The sequence below is a fragment of the Pecten maximus genome, chromosome 11 (assembly GCF_902652985.1).
Source record: "Pecten maximus chromosome 11, xPecMax1.1, whole genome shotgun sequence".
Taxonomy (NCBI): Eukaryota; Metazoa; Mollusca; class Bivalvia; order Pectinida; family Pectinidae; genus Pecten; species Pecten maximus.
In genome coordinates, this window is record NC_047025.1 from 24,982,176 (window position 1) to 25,007,696 (window position 25,521).

The 25,521-nt window shown below is 39.4% G+C and overlaps 2 protein-coding genes across 2 annotated transcripts; both read right to left on the reverse strand.

Moving 5' to 3' along the window:
* Positions 1–922: 922 nt before the first annotated feature.
* Positions 923–2,457, reverse strand: LOC117337903. The gene is made up of 2 exons (XM_033899046.1): positions 1,674–2,457; positions 923–1,234 (listed from the first exon to the last, which is right to left on the reverse strand). Exons 1-2 carry the CDS (start codon positions 1,945–1,947, stop codon positions 1,035–1,037), a joined length of 474 nt encoding a protein of 157 aa, XP_033754937.1. The 5' UTR covers positions 1,948–2,457; the 3' UTR covers positions 923–1,034.
* Positions 2,458–2,515: 58 nt separating this feature from the next.
* On the reverse strand, positions 2,516–19,380 carry LOC117338518 (histidine N-alpha-methyltransferase-like). The gene is made up of 6 exons (XM_033899874.1): positions 19,218–19,380; positions 7,743–7,930; positions 7,143–7,281; positions 5,416–5,518; positions 3,706–3,809; positions 2,516–2,742 (listed from the first exon to the last, which is right to left on the reverse strand). The coding sequence occupies exons 1-6, from the start codon at positions 19,378–19,380 to the stop codon at positions 2,516–2,518; spliced, it is 924 nt and encodes a 307-aa protein (XP_033755765.1).
* Between the last annotated feature and the right edge of the window lie 6,141 nt (positions 19,381–25,521).

Sequence of the window (25,521 nt, forward strand, 5' to 3'; positions counted from 1 at the left end):
AGAAGTCGTATTATTACGCGTAAGGAAAGTCTTTGTTTATAACTCAATATTTTTGTTCTTTTATGTATTCCTAACCGGAGCAAAAAGAGAGGGGTTTGTATTGAAATAAACATTCGCCATCCATACGGTTCCTTCGTTCGTTTCTTATCCATCCATCTAACCAACCAACCGACTGAGCAGCCGGGTACTGTGGCCTCCTCACCTGGCAGGCCGGACCGACCGACCTGCCCGCCTCCCAGGTGGGCAGGCCACAGCACCCGGCCCTCAGTCGGTCCGGGTAGCCCGCCTGTCCGTCCTGCCCGTCCTGCCCGCCTGCTAGATGGGCAGGCAACAGCACCCGGCCGCTCAGTCGGTCCGGGCAGCCCGCCTGCCCGTCCTGCCCACCTGCTAGGTGGGCAGGCAACAGCACCCGGCCGCTCAGTCGGTCCGGGCAGCCCGCCTGCCCGTCCTGCCCACCTGCAGCACCCGGCCGCTCAGTCGGTCCGGACAGCGGGCTGCCCGTCCTCCCGCCTGCCAGGTGGGGAGGCCACAGCACCCGGCCGCTCAGTTCCATTGAATCATTTCCTTTCCTAAATACTCGGGTTCACTCGGGTTTCGTCAGAGTTTTCGCAGGTCTAAGCCATTTTGTATGGACTTAAAACCCGCCGTTGCATTGTGGGACTAATTTTCACAGAAACTTGGTCCGGCAGCCACAGTTATTATTTTTTGGAATTCCCCGTATACTTTGATAAATACACATTTTCTTTCTATTTCTCATTCACGATAATCTGTTAGGTATGTATTAGGTCCGAAAACTGTAAAAAGCTCAAAATGTAAACATTGTTATATGTTTCTTCGGGAGTATGTGGCTGTAATTTAAGGAGTCTTGCCCAAACAAAAAAGATATACGTTTGCCAAAAGCCATATCATTTATTGTAAGATCTCACAGCATTGTTTGGTATCAAAATATAGATACAATTGGTATCAAAAATACACAGATGGAACTTATAAATGTATTTACACTCAATGTTTATCTGTTCCTGACAAATTAAAGGTTAGACGTTCACATCTTTAACACATCTACATATCACAGCATGATGCTGGTCGTCCGTCCACTTGTCGGTCAGGTTCAGTCCTGCCCTGTTGGTCAGAGCCCGGATCTGATCCATCGTGTATTTACAGCTTACTCCTGTTTCTGTCTCGTGAAAATAAAGCCGCTCGTTTCTCTTCATTTCTAATTCGATACCAAGCCCAGCTGTTGATAAAACAGTCAGTATTTTTATAATGACGACACCTCATTCTGAATATTACTTACGTGATTTTACTAACATAACGATAAGCAAATGGCATAATTAATTAATTTACAATGTTATTCCGGTGGGTTCTGAATCCAGCTAATCATTCAGCCTTGGCGATAGTGAAGGCGAAGTTGAAATTTCGATCGTGAATGTTCCCTTTCTTGATAACAACCTACCTTTCGCAGGTGACTCGATATTCAAGAGCTTGCTTCAAATATCATGATATATATAATCTCAGGATTTCAAGAGATGAATGACTGATAGACTGGTGACTGATGATGAAGTCTATGGACAAGTTTTATGGTCGTCCTCATGATATTGTTATTGTAAACTATTTTTTTCGTCGACATTATCGATAATACCAATAAGTTCGTTTTCTCCGTAACTTCTACTTACGTATTTGGAACGTCACGTGCCCCGTTGCCTGAATGTACGCTCTGACGTAGCTCATATCTGCGCTTGGGTCCGATACAAAGTCCACCACATATGTGAACATGTCAGTGTTCACCTCACTGCCATACTCATTGTTCATCCTAGCAATTGCATTCAGGAACAGTTTCTTGTGTAGTCCTATGAAAAAATAAAGTAATTCAGCAATAATCTTGGCAAATTTGTATAACTCACTGGTTTTGTGATTTTTTGAAGGTCGTGCCGCCGTCCTAACCCTCATGTAACACGTTAATGACGACTTTCAAATTCTAGGACTTGTGGACAAACCATTTTTAACTCACCTGGCCGAAAGGACCAGTGAGCGTATGCCATGGAACGGCGTCAGTCGACCATCAAATTTTTCTAATAACCAAGTCATGAACGACTGAAAGGATATTGATTGATGTCAGAAGCATCTTTGGGGAATTGAAAGAAATTTTGCATAAATGTTGGCTTTAGGCCCCTGAAGCAGGAGAGACGTGACAGAACATTATGGGAAAGAGAAGTAAATAGTTCAATTGGCCATTATTTATCAACAACTGAATGAATGTTGACCAAATTTGGCAGACGAACCTTTGAAGAATGAAAAATGTCATTCTGACCTTCCAGAGGCAGATAGGGCATGGCGCAATAGCGGAAATAGTGCTATCCTTTAAATCGCTACTAGTCATGAACGACTGTATGGAATTGGATACATTTCATCAGAATCGTCCTTTGGGGAAGGAAACAAATTTTGCATAAATGGTGACTTTTATCATCATTGGGCAGGAAGGAGTGATTCCTTTGGTTCACTGTTTTCTGATTATTACTTAAACATGCAGTTGAGCGAGGCAGGGACCCTGGGCATCTCGTTTCGTTACATATGAGTAGTGGTGTGATAGAGAATGACTCTTACTGACTGTCTTTGGATCTGAACTTTGCAGTATCACCTTACTAATATAAAGTCTTGCGTACTTGCCTTTCTTGTCGTCGTATGCCTTCAATATAGAGGTTTCGTCCTGTGTGATGTCGGTACTAAATATCAAGTGGCAATCCCCTAAAACACAAGAAGCCAAAGGGGCCTTAACGATCACATAAAGACACAATTTCAATGAACTTCAGATGAATTGATAAAATGAGTTTTAGTTACTATGATGTAAAGCATTGTCCCAATACATGTTTTACCATTTTTGTTGACTAGTAGGGCCGAAGAGGCAGTGAGGTTTGTCATATTTGATATGTTCTTAAGTCTCCTTTATTAATATATGTAGTAACTTCTTGCCATTTGGCGAGAAGTAGGGACTTTCAGAATAATGAATTTTGTAGATTTGCGCAATATACATATTAAATTTTGACCGCTAACTATACGTATATTGGAGATGATTTGCACAACATTGGACATCCATTTATCTAACACATTGCATTGAAAGTATTTTTATAATACGCTGAATTTTGCCTATTGTTTACCCTTATGACAGTTTAGGACCATTCAAATGTACTGTGGATACTATTTGACAATGGTGCGTCCTGTAAAATGAAGCTGTAGTTTGACTAGTTGCGTTTAAGAGGAAGTGCAATTGGAAGACAACTTTGATCCACTGACATGGCCCCATATATCAGTAAAACTGTATAAATTGCTAAAAAGATACCGATAGAAAGGATTTCGCAAAATATTAGATTTTGATCATTAGGAATTTGAATACTTGTTTTCTTTTATAAAAGTGGAGAGCAAATTCTGTTGAAATTAGCCAAATTGTTGAAATCTGACCCCGCGAAAATTTGAATGCATTCGATATACATAGTAATAAAATTCAAATATCAATTTAATGAAGACATATTCGTTTTACAAGCAAATCAATGTTCGTTCTATTTTGGTTAAAAACTAACTTTCCAAAACAGATTTCAATTACATCAGTTTCACATTGATGTCAAATTATCAATAACCTAATTTATTGAACACTTCACACCAGTATTGTTGAGGATATACAAATCTATCAACATTGTATGATATGACATTCACCCGTCATAATTGTCGATATCTGTCTTAGAATTTCCACCTGGTCACGGTAGGTAAGATTCAATATGGCGTTGAACCACAGTATAACCTTCGGACCCTCCAAGTGCCTGTTAAAGAAATAGAATGTAGAAATATGAACAATGTTCTGTAAGTCTTTATGTTAACGTTATATCCTGTTTCCGAATTGTAACGATATCTATAATTCTCTACCTCCCACATATTTTCCTTATGTTATTCAATAGTTATGGGTTTTGTCACTAGATAGTTAACAGAGTATACAGCTGTCCGATAATGGTTCAGTCATGCTAAGGTGATATCAATAAAGACAACAAATATAGATTTAATAGATATGAATGAAGCATGTCTCCCACGTGGGACCAATATATTCAATTATGTGAGGTGCAACTCAGATCTGACTATACATTATACACTTGCTATTTCCGTATGCATCCATACATAACATACTTTTTTTTCAAAAACAAATTCAAACAAAAACAAAACAAGAAAAAATTACAACAATACTTTACACTTGATATAGCGAGAAAATTGATCAAGAATTTGTTTGGATACAGCACGAAAATGTAGTTATCATATTATTTTCTCTTTTAAATAGGAATGTTTCGAGAGATGCAGGTTGATGAAGACATTGGGGAAGTTGTATGGTCGACATCGTGACATCATGGGGAAGTACTTGTAACATGTATTCTATTTCCGTCTGTGATAAGAAGGTTGCACAAAAGACACCACAGTATATCAATGCCTAGCCGAAATGAATGGGAACCTAACGCATTACTTCCCTTTTGAAGGCGCTATATGCTTCTACTCTGAGACGGCGATTATTATTTGACGTGATTATGGTTGTTCCGCTTGAAGCGCCTGCCCACAAACACTCATTAGGTATACTGTGATGATGCGACTGAGATCAATATTTTAACATGGGAATCATAGAAACAGTTAGAATATACAAGTGTATCTCTTGATATAATTGTAAATATTGCATCATACAACTGTTTCGTGCTTCTGGGACTCGTCAGTGATACTAAAGACCGAAACTGTTGATCAAAAGAGGCGACTGAAACTCGAAATATGTCAAAAGAAATGTAGAAATCTTGATGCTGAGGTGCAAATGACCCATCATTTAAACAATTTTAATTTTCTTAACGTTTCCCATGCTCGTTGATATGTCGGGCCCCGGTGTTTCTCACATGAAGGAAATTCCATATATCAACATTTTCTTTAGGGAAATATTATTAGATTTACGGGAGGAATCTTAATTCGAAAAACCCTTTTAGACTTTCCGATTAAATAGGTGTCCATGCAAATCTACATTTAGTTTTTTCGATTTTGAGTAAGAATTAGTTTCGCTTACATGTAGGTAATCTCTGTTTATCTCCGCACAGTAAATGATTTAGTACGTATTATTTCATATTCACCTAAATGATCGACAACCCCAATGATATTGTACCTGCTGGTCTAATGTTCACCGAATTGTAATATGTTTATTTATAGCTGTATATGTCAATTTAAAACAGAATAAAAGTAAGATTTGTTTAAATTTACAACTGTATATACATTGTACTTCTATGTTAAATATCAATAAAGGTTTAAGGAGCGATTACTAATATCAACGCTTAATGACAATTGTAATAAGAACCTTATTTATTTATTCATTCACAAAGACGTTTGAAATTTAGTGTAAAAATATAAGCCTACCTCAATTTTTCAATACCATTCATGTAATTCTCGGTCGTAGGATAGATAACCAATCTCCTGCCATACTCCTCGTACAGATTATCCACCGTGCGCATCAGAAAATCTGAAAGGTATTCGTTTTTGATGTGGGATATGAAAATATCAACCGTGCTGGTTGAGCTTGTTGAAGTGAGTATGAGGTGATACATAGCTCGTTTATGTATCAGAGATTCCGATAGCAAGAAGAGGTTGCTTAGTTTAAAGCAGACATTAGTGAAATGCTTGTATATGTAATGTGAATGTGTGATTCAACAAATCACTAAAACGGATAAGTCGTCCTGGAAGAGGCACAATCCAAAGAGGTCACAGTAGACTCAGGCGTTCCCCAAGGAACAGTCCTCGGACCGTTATCATTCCTCTGTCATATCAACGACCTACCAAATACAGTTAAATCGTCATTTCACCTCTTTGCAGACGATCGCTTGCTTTATGGAAGCATCAAAACATTTTCGGACCATCTAACACTAAAAACGACCTGGAAAACCTCGAAAACTGGGCTGAAGCATGAGGGATGAAATTTAATGCAAAAAAACGATACATACTCATCAAGAACAAGAATCAAAACTTTTACACATTAACCCTTTCTCCAACAAGTGCAAAATAATCCGTTCCTCGGCCTCCTTATCTCGGAAGATCTAAAATTGATTACACATATAATTAATGTAGCCAGGTAAGCAAACATTAGGCTTCCTAAGACGAAATCTACGCCACTGCAAACCAAAACTGTAAGAAAACTGCCTACATCTCGCTCGTAAGATCCATCATTGAATATGTCGCCATCATCTGGGACCCATACACAAAACCAGATATTGAAAGGCTTAAATCCAAAGACAGGCAGTAAGGTTCATAACCAAAAACTACTCCAGCCGAGAAGGTTGCATGTACCAACACTCCAATCCAGACGAACATCACAGTGCCTCATTTTCATGTTTAAGATTGTTGAGAGGTTGGTACCTGCTATACCACCATCTGATTTTCTCCAAAAACCAAGACAAAAGAAAGTCATTAAAACATCAAATAATACATACGTCAACAACAACAGCAGACCCCACCAAGTTCAAAGTGCTAAAACTATGCAATATAAGAGCTCTTACTTCGTAAGAACAGTTGTTGATTGGAACCATCTGCATGGCAATATCGCGACAACAGTTGAGGGATTCAAAATATTCCTCCCAAGCAGTACCAATAAACGTGCACCAATAGACATGTGACGTACCTTTGCAGATACAGATACAAAACGGTTTTTTAGAATTTAAGTAATGACGTACAGATTTGTCAAATGTGAAACATTAATCCATGTCGAGAGCATGTCACGTTGAAGCCCATCACAATTTTCACGTCGGGTAAAATAGAAATAGAAAATACCTATATGCGATAAATTCAACAATAGGTCACGGTTCAGACCGCAATGTTTGGGTCTATCTGTCCTACATTTGTATACGAGATATCATTACTAACTTTACCTTAAGATATAAAAATCATCCACACTACCCTTACGTACCTTTAAATATATCTCCGCACTAATTAATTGTAGTAAACGCAACTTTATAGCTCCTTATCTAGACACAAATCATCTTTAACCGTCTCCTCATGAAGTCTGGATACATATAAGTCATTGACACATTTGTATTAAACTAGTATTAGTTAACCACACGTCTCCATATACGGGTACGTGGATATACTAGTACCTTTCGATATGTCTACAGGATAAAATGCCAGCTGTTTTTGAGTTAGAAGGAGCTGATCTATGACGTGTCTGGTCTTAGAACAATTTCCACTCCCGAGGTCGACCAACTTGTACGATGTCTTCTTGTTCGGTACGATCTCCTTCAAATAAATGTACATTCTGAATAATCAGTATCTAAACTGTATTAAATTCTAACTTTACATGTATATTACTCGTCACCCTCTTACATGGAAATGGCCTCCTCTTAAACAATATTTTGGCACCGTCTAAAATGCTTCGGCGATATTCGTTCATTCAAATTCATTTGAGATGCATCATGTCATTTGCTTGGTCAGTGAAAATTATTTCCGATAAGAAGTATGGCCAAGATATAACGTCCGAAAATTTCTCATTTGGAGCCCGGAAAGCTATTGTTGATTATGTCATAAATCCTAGATGAACAAAACAAATATTATCTTGTTTTTTTTTATTATTAGGATTAAATTGATGGGAATACTGTGTTTTGTTATTTTCCGTGGTATACCCTGCTTTTAGAGAGTTGATGTTTGCTATATTATGACCTAGCTAAATTACCTTTATAATGTGACCTACTTTAAGTTACCTGTATGTTTGACTGTAGGCAAGATGTCATACATCGATACAGGTAATAGTCAGTGTTTTTAGCTGTATCTCTACATTCGAGCTCCAGTTCTGAACCAAGGGTGTCGTATTTGTACCAGGCAGGGATGTATTTTGGAAAGGACTTCAATCCCTTTATCAACCTCTGTTCTACTGTATCAGTCATGGTTTCTGAAATTTAGATTGAAATATTACAAAAATAAGTCAATTTCAAGACAAATAAACGAAAATTCAAATCAGCAATTCTCTTATTACTCTTGAGACAAAATAGTTGAAAATGCTTCATAGCCAACTTCCCATAAAAAAACATAAAATGCCACCCTCTACATATCTAAAAAAAAAAGGGAGAAAATAAACGCTACATAATAACGATTATAAGTCTGAAAGCTACATATAGATTATGTAGCTAGAGCTTTTGGGATGCAATCAGTTATCTAGTTTAAATTAAAATGATTAAATTAGCAGTTCAAACTTTTTTACGGTGGTAATAGCGTAAAGTATTTTTATTCATTTTTTTTCAGTTGATCCTCTTCGTTGGAGATATGGCATCTAAAATCACATTGTGAGGTCTGTTAAATTCTAGTTCATACTATTTAACGTCAAGCCATTGGCTATTCATACATAGTCTTAACCATCATTACACCGTTTACACTTTATTTATTAATTCAGACTTATGTGAAATCTATGCCATCTGTAAGGTATCAACTGCAACCTATCCTCACCTTGGTTACACACAACCTATCATCACCTTGGTCACATAAACCTGTCATCACCTTTGCTACACACAACCTGTCATCACATTGGTTACACACAACCTGTCATCACCTTGGTTACACACAACCTATCATCACCTTGGTTACACACAACCTATCATCACCTTGGTTACACACAACCTATCATCACCTTTGTTACACACAACCTATCATCACCTTGGTTACACACAACATATCATCACCTTGGTTACACACAACCTATCATCACCTTGGTTACACACAACCTATCATCACCTTGGTTACATACAACCTGTCATCACATTGGATAGACACAACCTATCATCACATTGGTTACACACAACCTATCATCACCTTGGTTACACACAACCTATCATCACCTTGGTTAAACACAACCTATCATCACCTTGGTTACACAAAACCTATCATCACCTTGGTTAAACACAACCTGTCATCACATTGGTTACACACAACATGTCATCACCTTGGTTACACACAACCTGTCATCACCTTGGTTACACACAACCTATCATCACCTTGGTTACACACAGTCTTTCATCATCTTGGTTACATACAACCTATCATCACCTTGGTTACACACAACCTATCATCACATTGGTTACACACAGTCTTTCATCATCTTGGTTACATACAACCTATCATCACCTTGGTTAAACACAACCTATCATCACATTGGTTACACACAGTCTTTTATCACCTTGGTTACATACAACCTGTCATCACCTTGGTTACACACAACCTATCATCACCTTGGTTACACACAACCTATCATCACCTTGGTTACACACAGTCTTTCATCACCTTGGTTACACACAACCTGTCATCACCTTGGTTACACACAACCTGTTATCACCTTGGTTACACACAACCTATCATCACCTTGGTTACACACAACCTGTCATCACCTTGGTTACACACAACATGTCATCACCTTGGTTACACACAACCTATCATCACCTTGGTTACACACAACCTATCATCACCTTGGTTACACACAACCTATCATCACCTTGGTTACACACAACCTATCATCACCTTGGTTACACACAACCTATCATCACCTTGGTTACACACAACCTATCATCACCTTGGTTACACACAACCTGTCATCACCTTGGTTACACAAAACATGTCATCACCTTGGTTACACACAACCTGTTTTAGCTCTAGCAGCCTGGAGAAGTTTGTTTTCGGGGATAAACGACTTCAATTGTGATGACGTACCATCAGGTCTTTTTTTCACAATTATATAAGATTATTTCCAGATCTAGATATAGGTACTGGGTAATAAGTCCCAGTTAATTCGATGTTTCAGTTATCACGATTTATATGAGAGATGTCGAGTATTGACGGGAACAAATGTATTGTTGACATTATCTTATTTTGAAAATATTCTATTTCGTTGCGTGATATAAAGTCAGACGTGTTTGATGTTTATTGATATACCTAGTGTGTCCATTGTCTACACTCTAATTCTCATTTTGAGAATGTGCCTAAACTCAGACTTCACCTAGATTAGTATGGATGATGTCGTCGATGGAGCAGAAGACGTCATTGTATTTATTTAGGGTTGCCACGCTATACCCTCTAAGAACCCTGTCATACTCTCATTGTATTTATATCTAGGGTCACCACGCTATACCCTCTAAGGACCCCTGTCATACTCTCATTGTATTTATGTCTAGGGTCACCACGCTATACCCTCTAAGGACCCCTGTCATACTCTCATTGTATTTATATCTAGGGTCACCACGCTATACCCTATAAGGACCCCTGTCATACTCTCGTTGTATTTATATCTAGGGTCACCACGCTATACCCTCTAAGGACCCCTGTCAAACTCTCGTTGTATTTATGTCTAGGGTTACCACGCTATACCCTCTAAGGACCCCTGTCATACTCTCGTTGTATTTATGTCTAGGGTTACCACGCTATACCCTCTAAGGACCCCTGTCATACTCTCGTTGTATTTATATCTAGGGTCACCACGCTATACCCTCTAAGGACCCCTGTCATACTCTCATTGTATTTATATCTAGGGTCGCCACGCTATACCCTCTAAGAACCCCTGTCATACTCTCATTGTATTTATATCTAGGGTCACCACGCTATACCCTCTAAGGACCCCTGTCATACTCTCGTTGTATTTATATCTAGGGTCGCCACGCTATACCCTCTAAGGACCCCTGTCATACTCTCGTTGTATTTATATCTAGGGTCACCACGCTATACCCTCTAAGAACACCTGTCATACTCTCATTGTATTTATATCTAGGGTCGCCACGCTATACCCTCTAAGAACACCTGTCATACTCTCATTGTATTTATATCTAGGGTCACCACGCTATACCCTCTAAGGACCCCTGTCATACTCTCATTATATTTATATCTAGGGTTGCCACGCTATACCCTCTAAGGACCCCTGTCATACTCTCATTGTATTTATATCTAGGGTCACCACGCTATACCCTATAAGGACCCCTGTCATACTCTCGTTGTATTTATATCTAGGGTCACCACGCTATACCCTCTAAGGACCCCTGTCAAGCTCTCGTTGTATTTATATCTAGGGTTGCCACGCTATACCCTCTAAGGACCCCTGTCATACTCTCATTGTATTTATATCTAGGGTCACCACGCTATACCCTCTAAGAACACCTGTCATACTCTCATTGTATTTATATCTAGGGTCACCACGCTATACCCTCTAAGAACCCTGTCATACTCTCATTGTATTTATATCTAGGGTCACCACGCTATACCCTCTAAGAACACCTGTCATACTCTCATTGTATTTATATCTAGGGTCACCACGCTATACCCTCTAAGAACCCTGTCATACTCTCATTGTATTTATATCTAGGGTCACCACGCTATACCCTCTAAGAACCCTGTTATACTCTCATTGTATTTATATCTAGGGTTGCCACGCTATACCCTCTAAGGACCCTGTCATACTCTCATTGTATTTATATCTAGGGTCGCCACGCTATACCCTCTAAGGACCCCTGTCATACTCTCATTGTATTTATATCTAGGGTCGCCACGCTATACCCTATAAGGACCCCTGTCATACTCTCATTGTATTTATATCTAGGGTCACCACGCTATACCCTCTAAGGACCCCTGTCATACTCTCATGGTATTTATATCTAGGGTCGCCACGCTATACCCTCTAAAAACACCTGTCATACTCTCATTGTATTTATATCTAGGGTCGCCACGCTATACCCTCTAAGGACCCCTGTCATACTCTCATTATATTTATATCTAGGGTTGCCACGCTATACCCTCTAAGGACACCTGTCATACTCTCATTGTATTTATATCTAGGGTCGCCACGCTATACCCTCTAAGGACCCCTGTCATACTCTCATTGTATTTATATCTAGGGTCGCCACGCTATACCCTCTAAGAGCCCCTGTCATACTCTCATTGTATTTATATCTAGGGTCGCCACGCTATACCCTCTAAGGACCCCTGTCATACTCCCATTGTATTTATATCTAGGGTCGCCACGCTATACCCTCTAAGCCCCTGTCATACTCTCGTTGTATTTATATCTAGGGTCGCCACGCTATACCCTCTAAGAACCCCTGTCATACTCTCATTGTATTTATATCTAGGGTCGCCACGCTATACCCTCTAAGAACACCTGTCATACTCTCATTGTATTTATATTTAGGGTCGCCACGCTATACCCTCTAAGGACCCCTGTCATACTCTCATTGTATTTATATCTAGGGTCACCACGCTATACCCTCTAAGGACCCCTGTCATACTCTCATTGTATTTATATCTAGGGTCACCACGCTATACCCTCTAAGGACCCCTGTCATACTCTCATTGTATTTATATCTAGGGTCGCCACGCTATACCCTCTAAGGACCCCTGTCATACTCTCATTGTATTTATATCTAGGGTCGCCACGCTATACCCTCTAAGAACCCCTGTCATACTCTCATTGTATTTATGTCTAGGGTCACCACGCTATACCCTCTAAGGACCCCTGTCATACTCTCATTGTATTTATATCTAGGGTCGCCACGCTATACCCTCTAAGGACCCCTGTCATACTCTGGTTGTATTTATATCTAGGGTCGCCACGCTATACTCTCTAAGGACCCCTGTCATACTCTCATTGTATTTATATCTAGGGTCGCCACGCTATACCCTCTAAGAACCCCTGTCATACTCTCGTATTTATATCTAGGGTCGCCACGCTATACCCTCTAAGAACACCTGTCATACTCTCATTGTATTTATATCTAGGGTCACCACGCTATACCCTCTAAGGACCCCTGTCATACTCTCATTGTATTTATATCTAGGGTCGCCACGCTATACCCTCTAAGAACCCTGTCATACTCTCATTGTATTTATATCTAGGGTCGCCACGCTATACCCTCTAAGGACCCCTGTCATACTCTGGTTGTATTTATATCTAGGGTCACCACGCTATACCCTCTAAGGACCCTGTCATACTCTCATTGTATTTATATCTAGGGTCACCACGCTATACCCTCTAAGGACCCCTGTCATACTCTGGTTGTATTTATATCTAGGGTCACCACGCTATACCCTCTAAGGACCCCTGTCATACTCTGGTTGTATTTATATCTAGGGTCACCACGCTATACCCTCTAAGGACCCCTGTCATACTCTCATTGTATTTATATCTAGGGTCACCACGCTATACCCTCTAAGGACCCCTGTCATACTCTGGTTGTATTTATATCTAGGGTCACCACGCTATACCCTCTAAGGACCCCTGTCATACTCTCATTGTATTTATATCTAGGGTCACCACGCTATACCCTCTAAGGACCCCTGTCATACTCTCATTGTATTTATATCTAGGGTCGCCACGCTATACCCTCTAAGAACCCTGTCATACTATCATTGTATTTATATCTAGGGTCGCCACGCTATACCCTCTAAGAACCCTGTCATACTCTCATTGTATTTATATCTAGGGTCACCACGCTATACCCTCTAAGAACACCTGTCATACTCTCATTGTATTTATATCTAGGGTCACCACGCTATACCCTCTAAGAACCCTGTCATACTCTCATTGTATTTATATCTAGGGTCACCACGCTATACCCTCTAAGAACCCTGTCATACTCTCATTGTATTTATATCTAGGGTCACCACGCTATACCCTCTAAGGACCCCTGTCATACTCTCATTGTATTTATATCTAGGGTTGCCACGCTATACCCTCTAAGGACCCTGTCATACTCTCATTGTATTTATATCTAGGGTCGCCACGCTATACCCTCTAAGGACCCCTGTCATACTCTCATTGTATTTATATCTAGGGTCGCCACGCTATACCCTATAAGGACCCCTGTCATACTCTCATTGTATTTATATCTAGGGTCAACACGCTATACCCTCTAAGGACCCCTGCCATACTCTCATGGTATTTATATCTAGGGTCGCCACGCTATACCCTCTAAAAACACCTGTCATACTCTCATTGTATTTATATCTAGGGTCGCCACGCTATACCCTCTAAGGACCCCTGTCATACTCTCATTATATTTATATCTAGGGTTGCCACGCTATACCCTCTAAGGACACCTGTCATACTCTCATTGTATTTATATCTAGGGTCGCCACGCTATACCCTCTAAGGACCCCTGTCATACTCTCATTGTATTTATATCTAGGGTCGCCACGCTATACCCTCTAAGAGCCCCTGTCATACTCTCATTGTATTTATATCTAGGGTCGCCACGCTATACCCTCTAAGGACCCCTGTCATACTCCCATTGTATTTATATCTAGGGTCGCCACGCTATACCCTCTAAGCCCCTGTCATACTCTCGTTGTATTTATATCTAGGGTCGCCACGCTATACCCTCTAAGAACCCCTGTCATACTCTCATTGTATTTATATCTAGGGTCGCCACGCTATACCCTCTAAGAACACCTGTCATACTCTCATTGTATTTATATTTAGGGTCGCCACGCTATACCCTCTAAGGACCCCTGTCATACTCTCATTGTATTTATATCTAGGGTCACCACGCTATACCCTCTAAGGACCCCTGTCATACTCTCATTGTATTTATATCTAGGGTCACCACGCTATACCCTCTAAGGACCCCTGTCATACTCTCATTGTATTTATATCTAGGGTCGCCACGCTATACCCTCTAAGGACCCCTGTCATACTCTCATTGTATTTATATCTAGGGTCGCCACGCTATACCCTCTAAGAACCCCTGTCATACTCTCATTGTATTTATGTCTAGGGTCACCACGCTATACCCTCTAAGGACCCCTGTCATACTCTCATTGTATTTATATCTAGGGTCGCCACGCTATACCCTCTAAGGACCCCTGTCATACTCTGGTTGTATTTATATCTAGGGTCGCCACGCTATACTCTCTTAGCACCCCTGTCATACTCTCATTGTATTTATATCTAGGGTCGCCACGCTATACCCTCTAAGAACCCCTGTCATACTCTCGTATTTATATCTAGGGTCGCCACGCTATACCCTCTAAGAACACCTGTCATACTCTCATTGTATTTATATCTAGGGTCACCACGCTATACCCTCTAAGGACCCCTGTCATACTCTCATTGTATTTATATCTAGGGTCGCCACGCTATACCCTCTAAGAACCCTGTCATACTCTCATTGTATTTATATCTAGGGTCGCCACGCTATACCCTCTAAGGACCCCTGTCATACTCTGGTTGTATTTATATCTAGGGTCACCACGCTATACCCTCTAAGGACCCTGTCATACTCTCATTGTATTTATATCTAGGGTCACCACGCTATACCCTCTAAGGACCCCTGTCATACTCTGGTTGTATTTATATCTAGGGTCACCACGCTATACCCTCTAAGGACCCCTGTCATACTCTGGTTGTATTTATATCTAGGGTCACCACGCTATACCCTCTAAGGACCCCTGTCATACTCTCATTGTATTTATATCTAGGGTCACCACGCTATACCCTCTAAGGACCCCTGTCATACTCTCGTTGTATTTATATCTAGGGTCACCACGCTATACCCTCTAAGGACACCTGTCATACTCTCATTGTATTTATATCTAGGGTCGCCACGCTATACCCTCTAAGGACCCCTGTCATACTCTCATTGTATTTATATCTAGGGTCGCCACGCTATACCCTCTAAGAACCCTGTCATACTCTCATTGTATTTATATCTAGGGTCGCCACGCTATACCCTCTAAGGACCCCTGTCATACTCTGGTTGTATTTATATCTAGGGTCACCACGCTATACCCTCTAAGGACCCTGTCATACTCTCATTGTATTTATATCTAGGGTCACCACGCTATACCCTCTAAGGACCCCTGTCATACTCTGGTTGTATTTATATCTAGGGTCACCACGCTATACCCTCTAAGGACCCCTGTCATACTCTCATTGTATTTATATCTAGGGTCACCACGCTATACCCTCTAAGGACCCCTGTCATACTCTGGTTGTATTTATATCTAGGGTCACCACGCTATACCCTCTAAGGACCCTGTCATACTCTCATTGTATTTATATCTAGTGTCGCCACGCTATACCCTCTAAGAACCCTGTCATACTCTCATTGTATTTATATCTAGGGTCGCCACGCTATACCCTCTAAGGACCCCTGTCATACTCTGGTTGTATTTATATCTAGGGTCACCACGCCATACCCTCTAAGGACCCTGTCATACTCTCATTGTATTTATATCTAGGGTCACCACGCTATACCCTCTAAGAACACCTGTCATACTCTCATTGTATTTATATCTAGGGTCGCCACGCTATACCCTCTAAGAACCCCTGTCATACTCTCGTATTTATATCTAGGGTCGCCACGCTATACCCTCTAAGAACCCTGTCATACTCTCATTGTATTTATATCTAGGGTCACCACGCTATACCCTCTAAGGACCCCTGTCATACTCTCGTTGTATTTATATCTAGGGTCACCACGCTATACCCTCTAAGGAACCCTGTCATACTCTCATTGTATTTATATCTAGGGTCGCCACGCTATACCCTCTAAGAACACCTGTCATACTCTCATTGTATTTATATCTAGGGTCGCCACGCTATACCCTCTAAGAACACCTGTCATACTCTCATTGTATTTATATCTAGGGTTACCACGCTATACCCTCTAAGGACCCCTGTCATACTCTCATTGTATCTATATCTAGGGTTGCCACGCTATACCCTCTAAGGACCCCTGTCATACTCTCATTGTATTTATATCTAAGGTCGCCACGCTATACCCTCTAAGAACACCTGTCATACTCTCATTGTATTTATATCTAGGGTCGCCACGCTATACCCTCTAAGAACACCTGTCATACTCTCATTGTATTTATATCTAGGGTCACCACGCTATACCCTCTAAGAACACCTGTCATACTCTCATTGTATTTATATCTAGGGTCGCCACGCTATACCCTCTAAGGACCCCTGTCATACTCTCATTGTATTTATATCTAGGGTCACCACGCTATACCCTCTAAGGACCCCTGTCATACTCTCATTGTATTTATATCTAGGGTCGCCACGCTATATATTTTTTGTATTTTGCACTCGTTTTATCGATTGTGAGTGAGAGTTACGGTTTTGTCGATTGTGAGTGAGAGTTACGGTTTTATTGATTGTGAGTGAGAGTTTCGGTTTGATAGATTGTGAGTGAGAGTTACGGTTTTGTCGATTGTGAGTGAGAGTTACGGTTTTGTCGATTGTGAGTGAGAGTTACGGTTTTATCGATTGTGAGTGAGAGTTACGGTTTTGTCGATTGTGAGTGAGAGTTACGGTTTTATTGATTGTGAGTGAGAGTTTCGGTTTGATAGATTGTGAGTGAGAGTTACGGTTTTGTCGATTGTGAGTGAGAGTTACGGTTTTGTCGATTGTGAGTGAGAGTTACGGTTTTGTCGATTGTGAGTGAGAGTTACGGTTTTATCGATTGTGAGTGAGAGTTACGGTTTGATCGATTGTGAGTGAGAGTTACGGTTTTATCGATTGTGAGTGAGAGTTACGGTTTTGTCGATTGTGAGTGAGAGTTACGGTTTTGCTATAATGTTGGTATTCTTTGTTGTTTTCATGAATGGCGAACAGGAACAATGGTTATGGCAGGCGATATTGCCCTTGGTGTGAATTGCATTGAATATTTACAACCAGAAGATTTACATATACAAATCGCAAGCTTTTTCGAGTATACACCAAAGGTTTTCGAATACATCTGAATTAAATTAAAAGTTATACAATAGAAATCACAAGATATTTAATACAAATCACAATTTTATGATATAAATAACTTTGAATGCCATATAGATAGGATTACATCGTCGTGTTTACAACAAAACCAAAAGTAATGCATAATACAGATTTAGTGGAAATTGGACATCTTTAACAGGCTGTTACAGACAGTACGTCTAGATTTTTTTCCTTTCGTTCTGCGGAAAGATGTTTAACGGTCGAGTGATAGTTATTGCTATTTTGCAGCAAAATATCGAAATGGTACACTTCAACCACCGTACAAATGATAATAAGGTAATCCAAGACAGGTGTCTTAAAACCTTTTCAGACAAAACAGTATGTCTAGTTATCATATGATCACCGGGTTCAATCGTAATTACCATAACATATCGTTCAGTGGAAGTTTTATGCTGCCCAATACCTTACAGGTAATCATAAAGGAAGTCATCAGATTACATAAGATATTCAAAAAAAAGCCTTCTGGTAATATCTACAATACCATCACCTCAGCAAAATCTGGCGCCCGGGTGCAAAGCTCAAGAGCGTCTCCAGTGTCACAGGTGTAAAAGACGAGAATGTCTTAACTTTTTATTTAACTAAAACTTATGAACCCAACAAGACTTGTCGATGGCAATATTGATAAACTGTGTAGTCATGTCGATCTCGGATTTCGCTGTACATGTTACATAAGTCGTGCATTGGGACATCTTTGGATCCTATTTGTTCAAACCCGTAAACATTTTTTTGTGAGTGTTTCGCGCTATTGATCATACATACCAGGGTGTCAGATACTTCTATGTGATTCAGGATTGACACGCGAAGGACAATGGACGAATCATAGTAAACCATTGACATTGTTTGCTTGTGATAAAACAAGGATTTTGAAAAAGATTGTCAAATTTCTGTGTCCACACTGTCGCAGCTGTTTCTCTATGATGTTATCGATACAGTCATCACTAGTACAGACGATAATGTTTAGTAGTCGACCGAAGGTGGCTAAACTATTTTTAAAGTCATCATACCAATGGTTTTGGCGACATTATTTTAAATCAATCTTTTTAACGGAGTGTTCACTATGTTTAAAGCATCATGATAAGTCGAGATATCAGCGATTTTGACGAGATAGTTATTAAAAATATGAGGTGGCAGGAAAATGGGACCTTAACTATTTCAATCACATTATGAAAAGTAAAAATCCATTTATTCCTATGAGAATAACTCGATGCATGGAATATTTATTTATTGTATAAATATACATGTATATATATGCTACTTGGTTTATTTACATATAATAATTGCTATGACACTTATATATTGAAAAAAAATCTGCTGATCCTCCATAATTGGTACTATGTAGTATCCCTGCTTACTTTAAGAGTGATGTAATATTTCTATCAGTTTTAATTTCAGATCTATGTGTTATTTCACTATTAAGATAAGAACTCACCTCTCAGATCTTGCTCCCCGATCACTTGTGTCTGGATACGGGATATTCCTGTAACTGGTGGAATCACAAAGGTCCAGTAAGTTCTGCGCAACTCCAATGCGCATACCATACGGCCATATAAAATAGCACTGAAGTAGAAAGCGTAAGGGGATTGCTTCCACATCAGCGTTCAGATAACAAACAAAAACCAAAAAAACACAGCCAAACAACAAATGAAAAAGAAACAAAAACAGGAATAAAAAAGGAATAACAAAAAAAAGAAAAACAGACAAAAACTAAAAAGTTAAAATTTTTGGTGGGTTAAGCGTTAAGTATGTAACTTTTGGTTGGCGGTGCGTTAAAGATGTAATTTTTGGTTGGCGGTGCGTTAAAGATGTAATTTTTGGTTGGCGGTGCGTTAAAGATGTAATTTTTGGTTGGCGGTGCGTTAAGGTTATAATTTTTGGTTGGCGGTGCGTTAAAGATGTAATTTTTGGTTGGCGGCGCGTTAAAGATGTAATTTTTGGTTGGCGGTGCGTTAAAGATGTAATTTTTGGTTGGCGGGCGTTAAGATGTAATTTATGTGTAATGTATTTTGGTTGGCGGTGCGTTAAAGGTTATAATTTTTGGTTGGCGGTGCGTTAAAGATGTAATTTTTGGTTGGCGGCGCGTTAAAGATGTAATTTTTGATTGGCGGTGCGTTAAAGATGTAATTTTTGGTTGGCGGTGCGTTAAAGATGTAATTTTTGGTTGGCGGTGCGTTAAAGATGTAATTTTTGGTTGGCGGTGCGTTAAGGTTATAATTTTTGGTTGGCGGTGCGTTAAAGATGTAATTTTTGGTTGGCGGCGCGTTAAAGATGTAATTTTTGGTTGGCGGTGCGTTAAAGATGTAATTTTTGGTTGGCGGTGCGTTAAAGATGTAATTTTTGGTTGGTGGTGCGTTAAGGTTATAATTTTTGGTTGGCGGTGCGTTAAAGATGTAATTTTTGGTTGGCGGTACGTTAAAGATGTAATTTTTGGTTGGCGTTGCGTTAAGGTTATAATTTTTGGTTGGCGGTGCGTTAAAGATGTAATTTTTGGTTGGCGGTGCGTTAAATATGTAATTTTTGGTTGGTGGTGCGTTAAGGTTATAATTTTTGGTTGGCGGTGCGTTAAAGATGTAATTTTTGGTTGGCGGTACGTTAAAGATGTAATTTTTGGTTGGCGTTGCGTTAAGGTTATAATTTTTGGTTGGCGGTGCGTTAAAGATGTAATTTTTGGTTGGCGGTGCGTTAAAGATGTAATTTTTGGTTGGCGGTGCGTTTAGGATGTAATTTTTGGTGGGCGATGCGTTAAGTATGTAATTTTTGGTGGGCGATGCGTTAAGGATGTCATTTTTGGTGGGCGATGCGTTAAGGATGTAAATTTTGAAGGGCGATGGGTTAAGTATTTAAATTTTGATGGGCGGTGCGTTAGGTAATATCACACAAATATGACCTACAAGAATGCGCTTCAATCATCAAAAATGCTTTTATTAGACACTAAAAACTACTCTAAACATAGCAAGAAGGTTGTTTTAGGAAAACTAGTTCAACCGCAGTGTTGGAGGTAAAATGTGCAGATTTTTGGAAATTGACCCTATTTTTCTGAAAACCTTCTTCTTACAATGCCCAGATGTCTAAATAGTATCTAAAAGGGGCATTTTTATTAATTGAAATGCCTCCCTATATTTCATATTTGTGCAATATAATTCACAACCGTCATTTGCATGTCAAGGTAAAAACGAAACCAATGTTTATTGTTTTATAAAGTCAATCCTGTCAAACCAATGTCCCTACTACCTGCAATAGATACTAGTGAGCATGGCTATTTTTTATAGACTTGATCCACATGAACTTATTGTGGCCTCTTTAAACATGTTTTCTCGAAATAAGCAACCAGCTTAAATTAAATGTCAACAGGAAGACCCGTGGTTAGCCATTATACATACTAACAACTGATCAAGTGACTCTTGCACCAGAGTAGTGATTTGTAGGTTTAAATATTGCTGGATTTGCTGTTTGTACGAACAGATCACTCATTCTGTGCGTTCTGCAATTTGGTACACGTACACTTAGTGTAGTAGGAATAAGCAAAACAAGAATCATGTGAACGATTGAAGTCTTCCCGAGGTAAAGTGTCACACAGAAAGACAGATTGGGAAATCTTCAGACATCGCTTTCAATGTTATCCAATAAACGTCGTCTTTCTCTACATTATATTATGCAAGGAGGTTTTCAGAGGAAACACCGCGCATGGCGCGAGCATGTATGTTTTACCTATAGTGTCCAGCCACGATATCCATCGTATCGTTACCCTCATATTCTTTCCCGTTTATGATTCTGCTGTGTACCCGACTCGACTGTTGACATGACATTATCTACATATTTTCATTCTGTGTTATATTCGCCTACATTTCGTTAGTAAATCACAATGCAGTTATGAGACTGTATACTACAATTTAGAGTGATTCGGTCAGTGTACGAACACAGCTCCAGGTGTTCATTTCTATGTAAAACAAATTAAAGATTTCTGCCAGTAACTTTCGTTATCGACAGGCCTAGATATTTGTTATTATTTAGTCACATTAGCCATCATAAAAAATACGTTATGACGCTATTTTTTCCTGTAAAAAATGTAGCTGTCACAAAATTATTATCATCGTCGGTCTAGATATGAAATTACCAAACTTTTCAACGTTTTTACAGGGGCTCGATTGCAAGACACGACAATACTGAAAGTCCAGAATTGATAAAAACCTCGGAATTTAGGTTTCAGGAATATACTGGGTTTGTAATGTTGTGGGTGTTCTCTGATGTCAAAGGCCTACCTTACTCCAAAATCCGAAACCGAGCCCATATATGACATGGAATCTGTTTCAAACGAAATATCCTTGGAATCGCTGTCATCTATATACTGCTAGGGTGGCTATCATTTAGAATTTTTGAGTTGAAATTTTCTTTTGAAAATAACGTAAATCCAGTCGATAGAAAAATAAGCGTTTCCGGAGAAATAATCTAGTCTATTCGGCGCAATACCCATTCAATGTATGCGTATATCAATGTGCAAAACAAAAATTTAAACAATCAGAAATTATGAAATTGTTAACAATTTTGCGATATCTACATACGTATGATAAATATATAACAAAGTTAAATTTGAGATAGAACCATTTGCTGAGCGTGTCGTCAACGATGGCTCAAGGAATTATTACTTTTTTTTGGAAAATTCGACTGTTCTTGGGTTTGAGCTTACCATTTATATGGTAAGCGGAAATTCAATTGTATTTTTGCTTCATTCACAATATATATACATATGTATACCTGTTTATTATATATGTAAATATAAGCATTGAACTGTTACCAGATGCCAGTATACAGTCGATATGAATACAAGTTGGGTGATAGATGAATATTCACGTCTTCGGTTTCGGTTGTTGAGTGAACATTCATAGGCGCTCTTTTGATATCGTGGTATAGATCTTTCCTTGTTACTGTCAATCTCATGTTTCCTATCTCGTTATTTTCATATGACGTCGAATTGTTTAGCCATGTGGAGTGTTTCGTCTATTTTGTAGTTGATTATTTTGACACCTTTCCAGATACAAAGTCTTCTATTTTTGTCATTCTGGGACTTAAACTTCCACGAAGAAGGGAAGTCTGTGTGACGTCATTAATGTTGTTACTCCGAATGGGATACCGGGTACCTCCCGTAAAGCAAAAATGATACTCCAGTACCTGGTGTCTGCACATCTTGCGCGAATTCCAACGAATTTCCTTATGCATCGAATTCATTGGATCGCGGGAATGTTGTTCCACAATGCTGTAATCAACTGGGCACGGTTAGTTGAAAGCTTCTGGCGGTTTCTGATACGCCAATCAAGCTCATCCCAAAGATGTTTAATGAGACATATGTCGGGGCTATATGGAGGTCATTCTAAAGACTTGACATTGTTTACCGCGTGAGAAAATCATGGCAGACTCTGTTGACATATGGTCGGAATTGTCTTGTAGAGAAGTGACGTCTATGAAGTGGGAGGACATGCGGATGTAGAATCTTGTCTCTTTATTTAACAGCATTGAAGTTTTGGTTAAGGACCACTTGGAGGCAGTTTACTCTGTGATAGATGCCTTCCCAAAGCTTTACATGAGCCACATCATATCTATCGCATACAACCACTCGCGTGTCGGCGAAGCGCTCAGCGCGTCTGTGATATACTCTTTTTCTCCGGTCTGAGTTATACATTGAGAACCTAGACTCGTCAGTGAACACTATATGCCTCCATCAACGCATCCCAAAACTATTCGGGCCATGTCTGCTTATCTCATCAAGACGTACTTGCCGCCTACCTGGTATCAGGGTGGGCCGACGTAAGGTCGGCACGCGATGATTCTCACGACACACAAGTGATTCCTGGCAGTTTGAGAACTGATGGGTCTACCGTGAATGCCTATGGTATAGGATACAGTCTCTGCAGCAGTCCTGGATCTGAAATTGACGCATTATCACGGAAACGCGTGACTGCCCAACAGCAGTTTATCCTTAATCATTTATTAGCATCGCAATTGTTCTACCTTTTTCGCCATAGCCGTCTAATTTTGTTTTGGCCCCGGATATGACGCGACAGGTGGCGTTACTGGTCAAGATGAAATATGTGATTGGTCAATGTAGCGGTCAATGCAAAATGCAGATATACTGTTAAAAACGAAACAAAGTTAAAAGAACCTCACGGTAAACCAATATTTATTTTGTATTTTTTATTATATTATTGGGTATATCTTTTTTAAAAAAAATAACCTTCTGAACAATAACCATTCGAATTCGATGATGTTTGTACATAAAAACATCAATTATCAATTATTAAAAGGTTATCACAATTCGCTGATCAACAATCTGAATATGCAAAAATTTTGTGACATATACGATAAACGCATGCGCACAACAAACTAAAACACATGGAAACAAAAATGGCTTCCAATGTGAATCGACTGCGGTTGAAAACGATAACAGCTTCCGCAATGGAGAGAATAATAGGAAAATGGGTCAAACACAATCCTAGAATTAAACTTGGGAAGCAGTACAATAGACTGTAACAGTTCAAACATGAAAACAGCAGTAATACGGACACCGCTCGTATTCTGCTTGATTGTTTGATAGTAGGTCATGACAATCTCGGTAATATTTACACAAACTCGGTAAGATTTCCACAATCTTGGTAATATTTACACAAACTGGGTAATATTAACACAAACTCGGTAATAGTTCCACAAACTCGGTAATATTTATACAGTCTGTACCAGTATGAACAATGTTTACACTTATTTACACATAAATATGTGTGCCGTAATATATACAGAACGTGTTATTTAACATTTAAACCACTGTATAATATCGTTATCCAACTAACCCAGATGGAATATAGATATCGCCTTGTAAACTATCGTGTGTTTGTGCTGCCACGATTTCAAAACAGTCATGTAATGATTTAAAAATAATTTCCGCGCTAAATTTAGAGGGGGATTCCCAACTAAATCGAGTGGTCAAGCTGGACATAGGGATTGACTGTGAACATTGGGACAGCACAGAAACATAACTGGAAAGGAACAAAATGCGTACATTCAGTGAAAATTGCAACGTTTTTACCGTGATGTCCCTTTTAAATTGAATGAAAGCTGAATTAGTGGATGCATCTATTCAAATGACACATTTGCAGTCTTATTATCACCAAAAATGTTTCAAACTGACATAATTTTGTTATCCGTGCTGAAACTGCGCATTTATTAATTACATCGTAGTTCGTTAACTTATTTCACCAGTAGTTTTACATTATAACCACCAGCATTAAAACTATGCCGTTTATCCTTTTTAAAGATATTTCTTGTTTAAGCGTGACATCTTATTCAATGGTGAAATCAAACTATCAGCCTGGAAAATTAATGTGGCTAAATCTAAAGTCTCAGTTGGAATGATTTTCCTACCAATCCGGCCTAGCTTAATCAGATCACTTGATTTGGACCAAAGAACCTTCGTCACGCTCGATATAGGAAATCATCCATGCCATATTGCCTGACCATATATTTCATTTTAGGTCACCCGCGACGAACTCTTAATTGACTTTTTGCGACCGCCTTTTTGGCGTCGTAAACAATCTGCATTTTCGATTTCTAATTAATATCGAAGAGGCTCAGGGTCTGTAGCATGCTAGAATCAATAACATTGGCCTACTTTTAAAAAACACTTCTCAGTAACCAGGAGGCCCAGAGTCATGATATTGGACAGTCGCATTTTGGGATGAAGGGCTACAAAG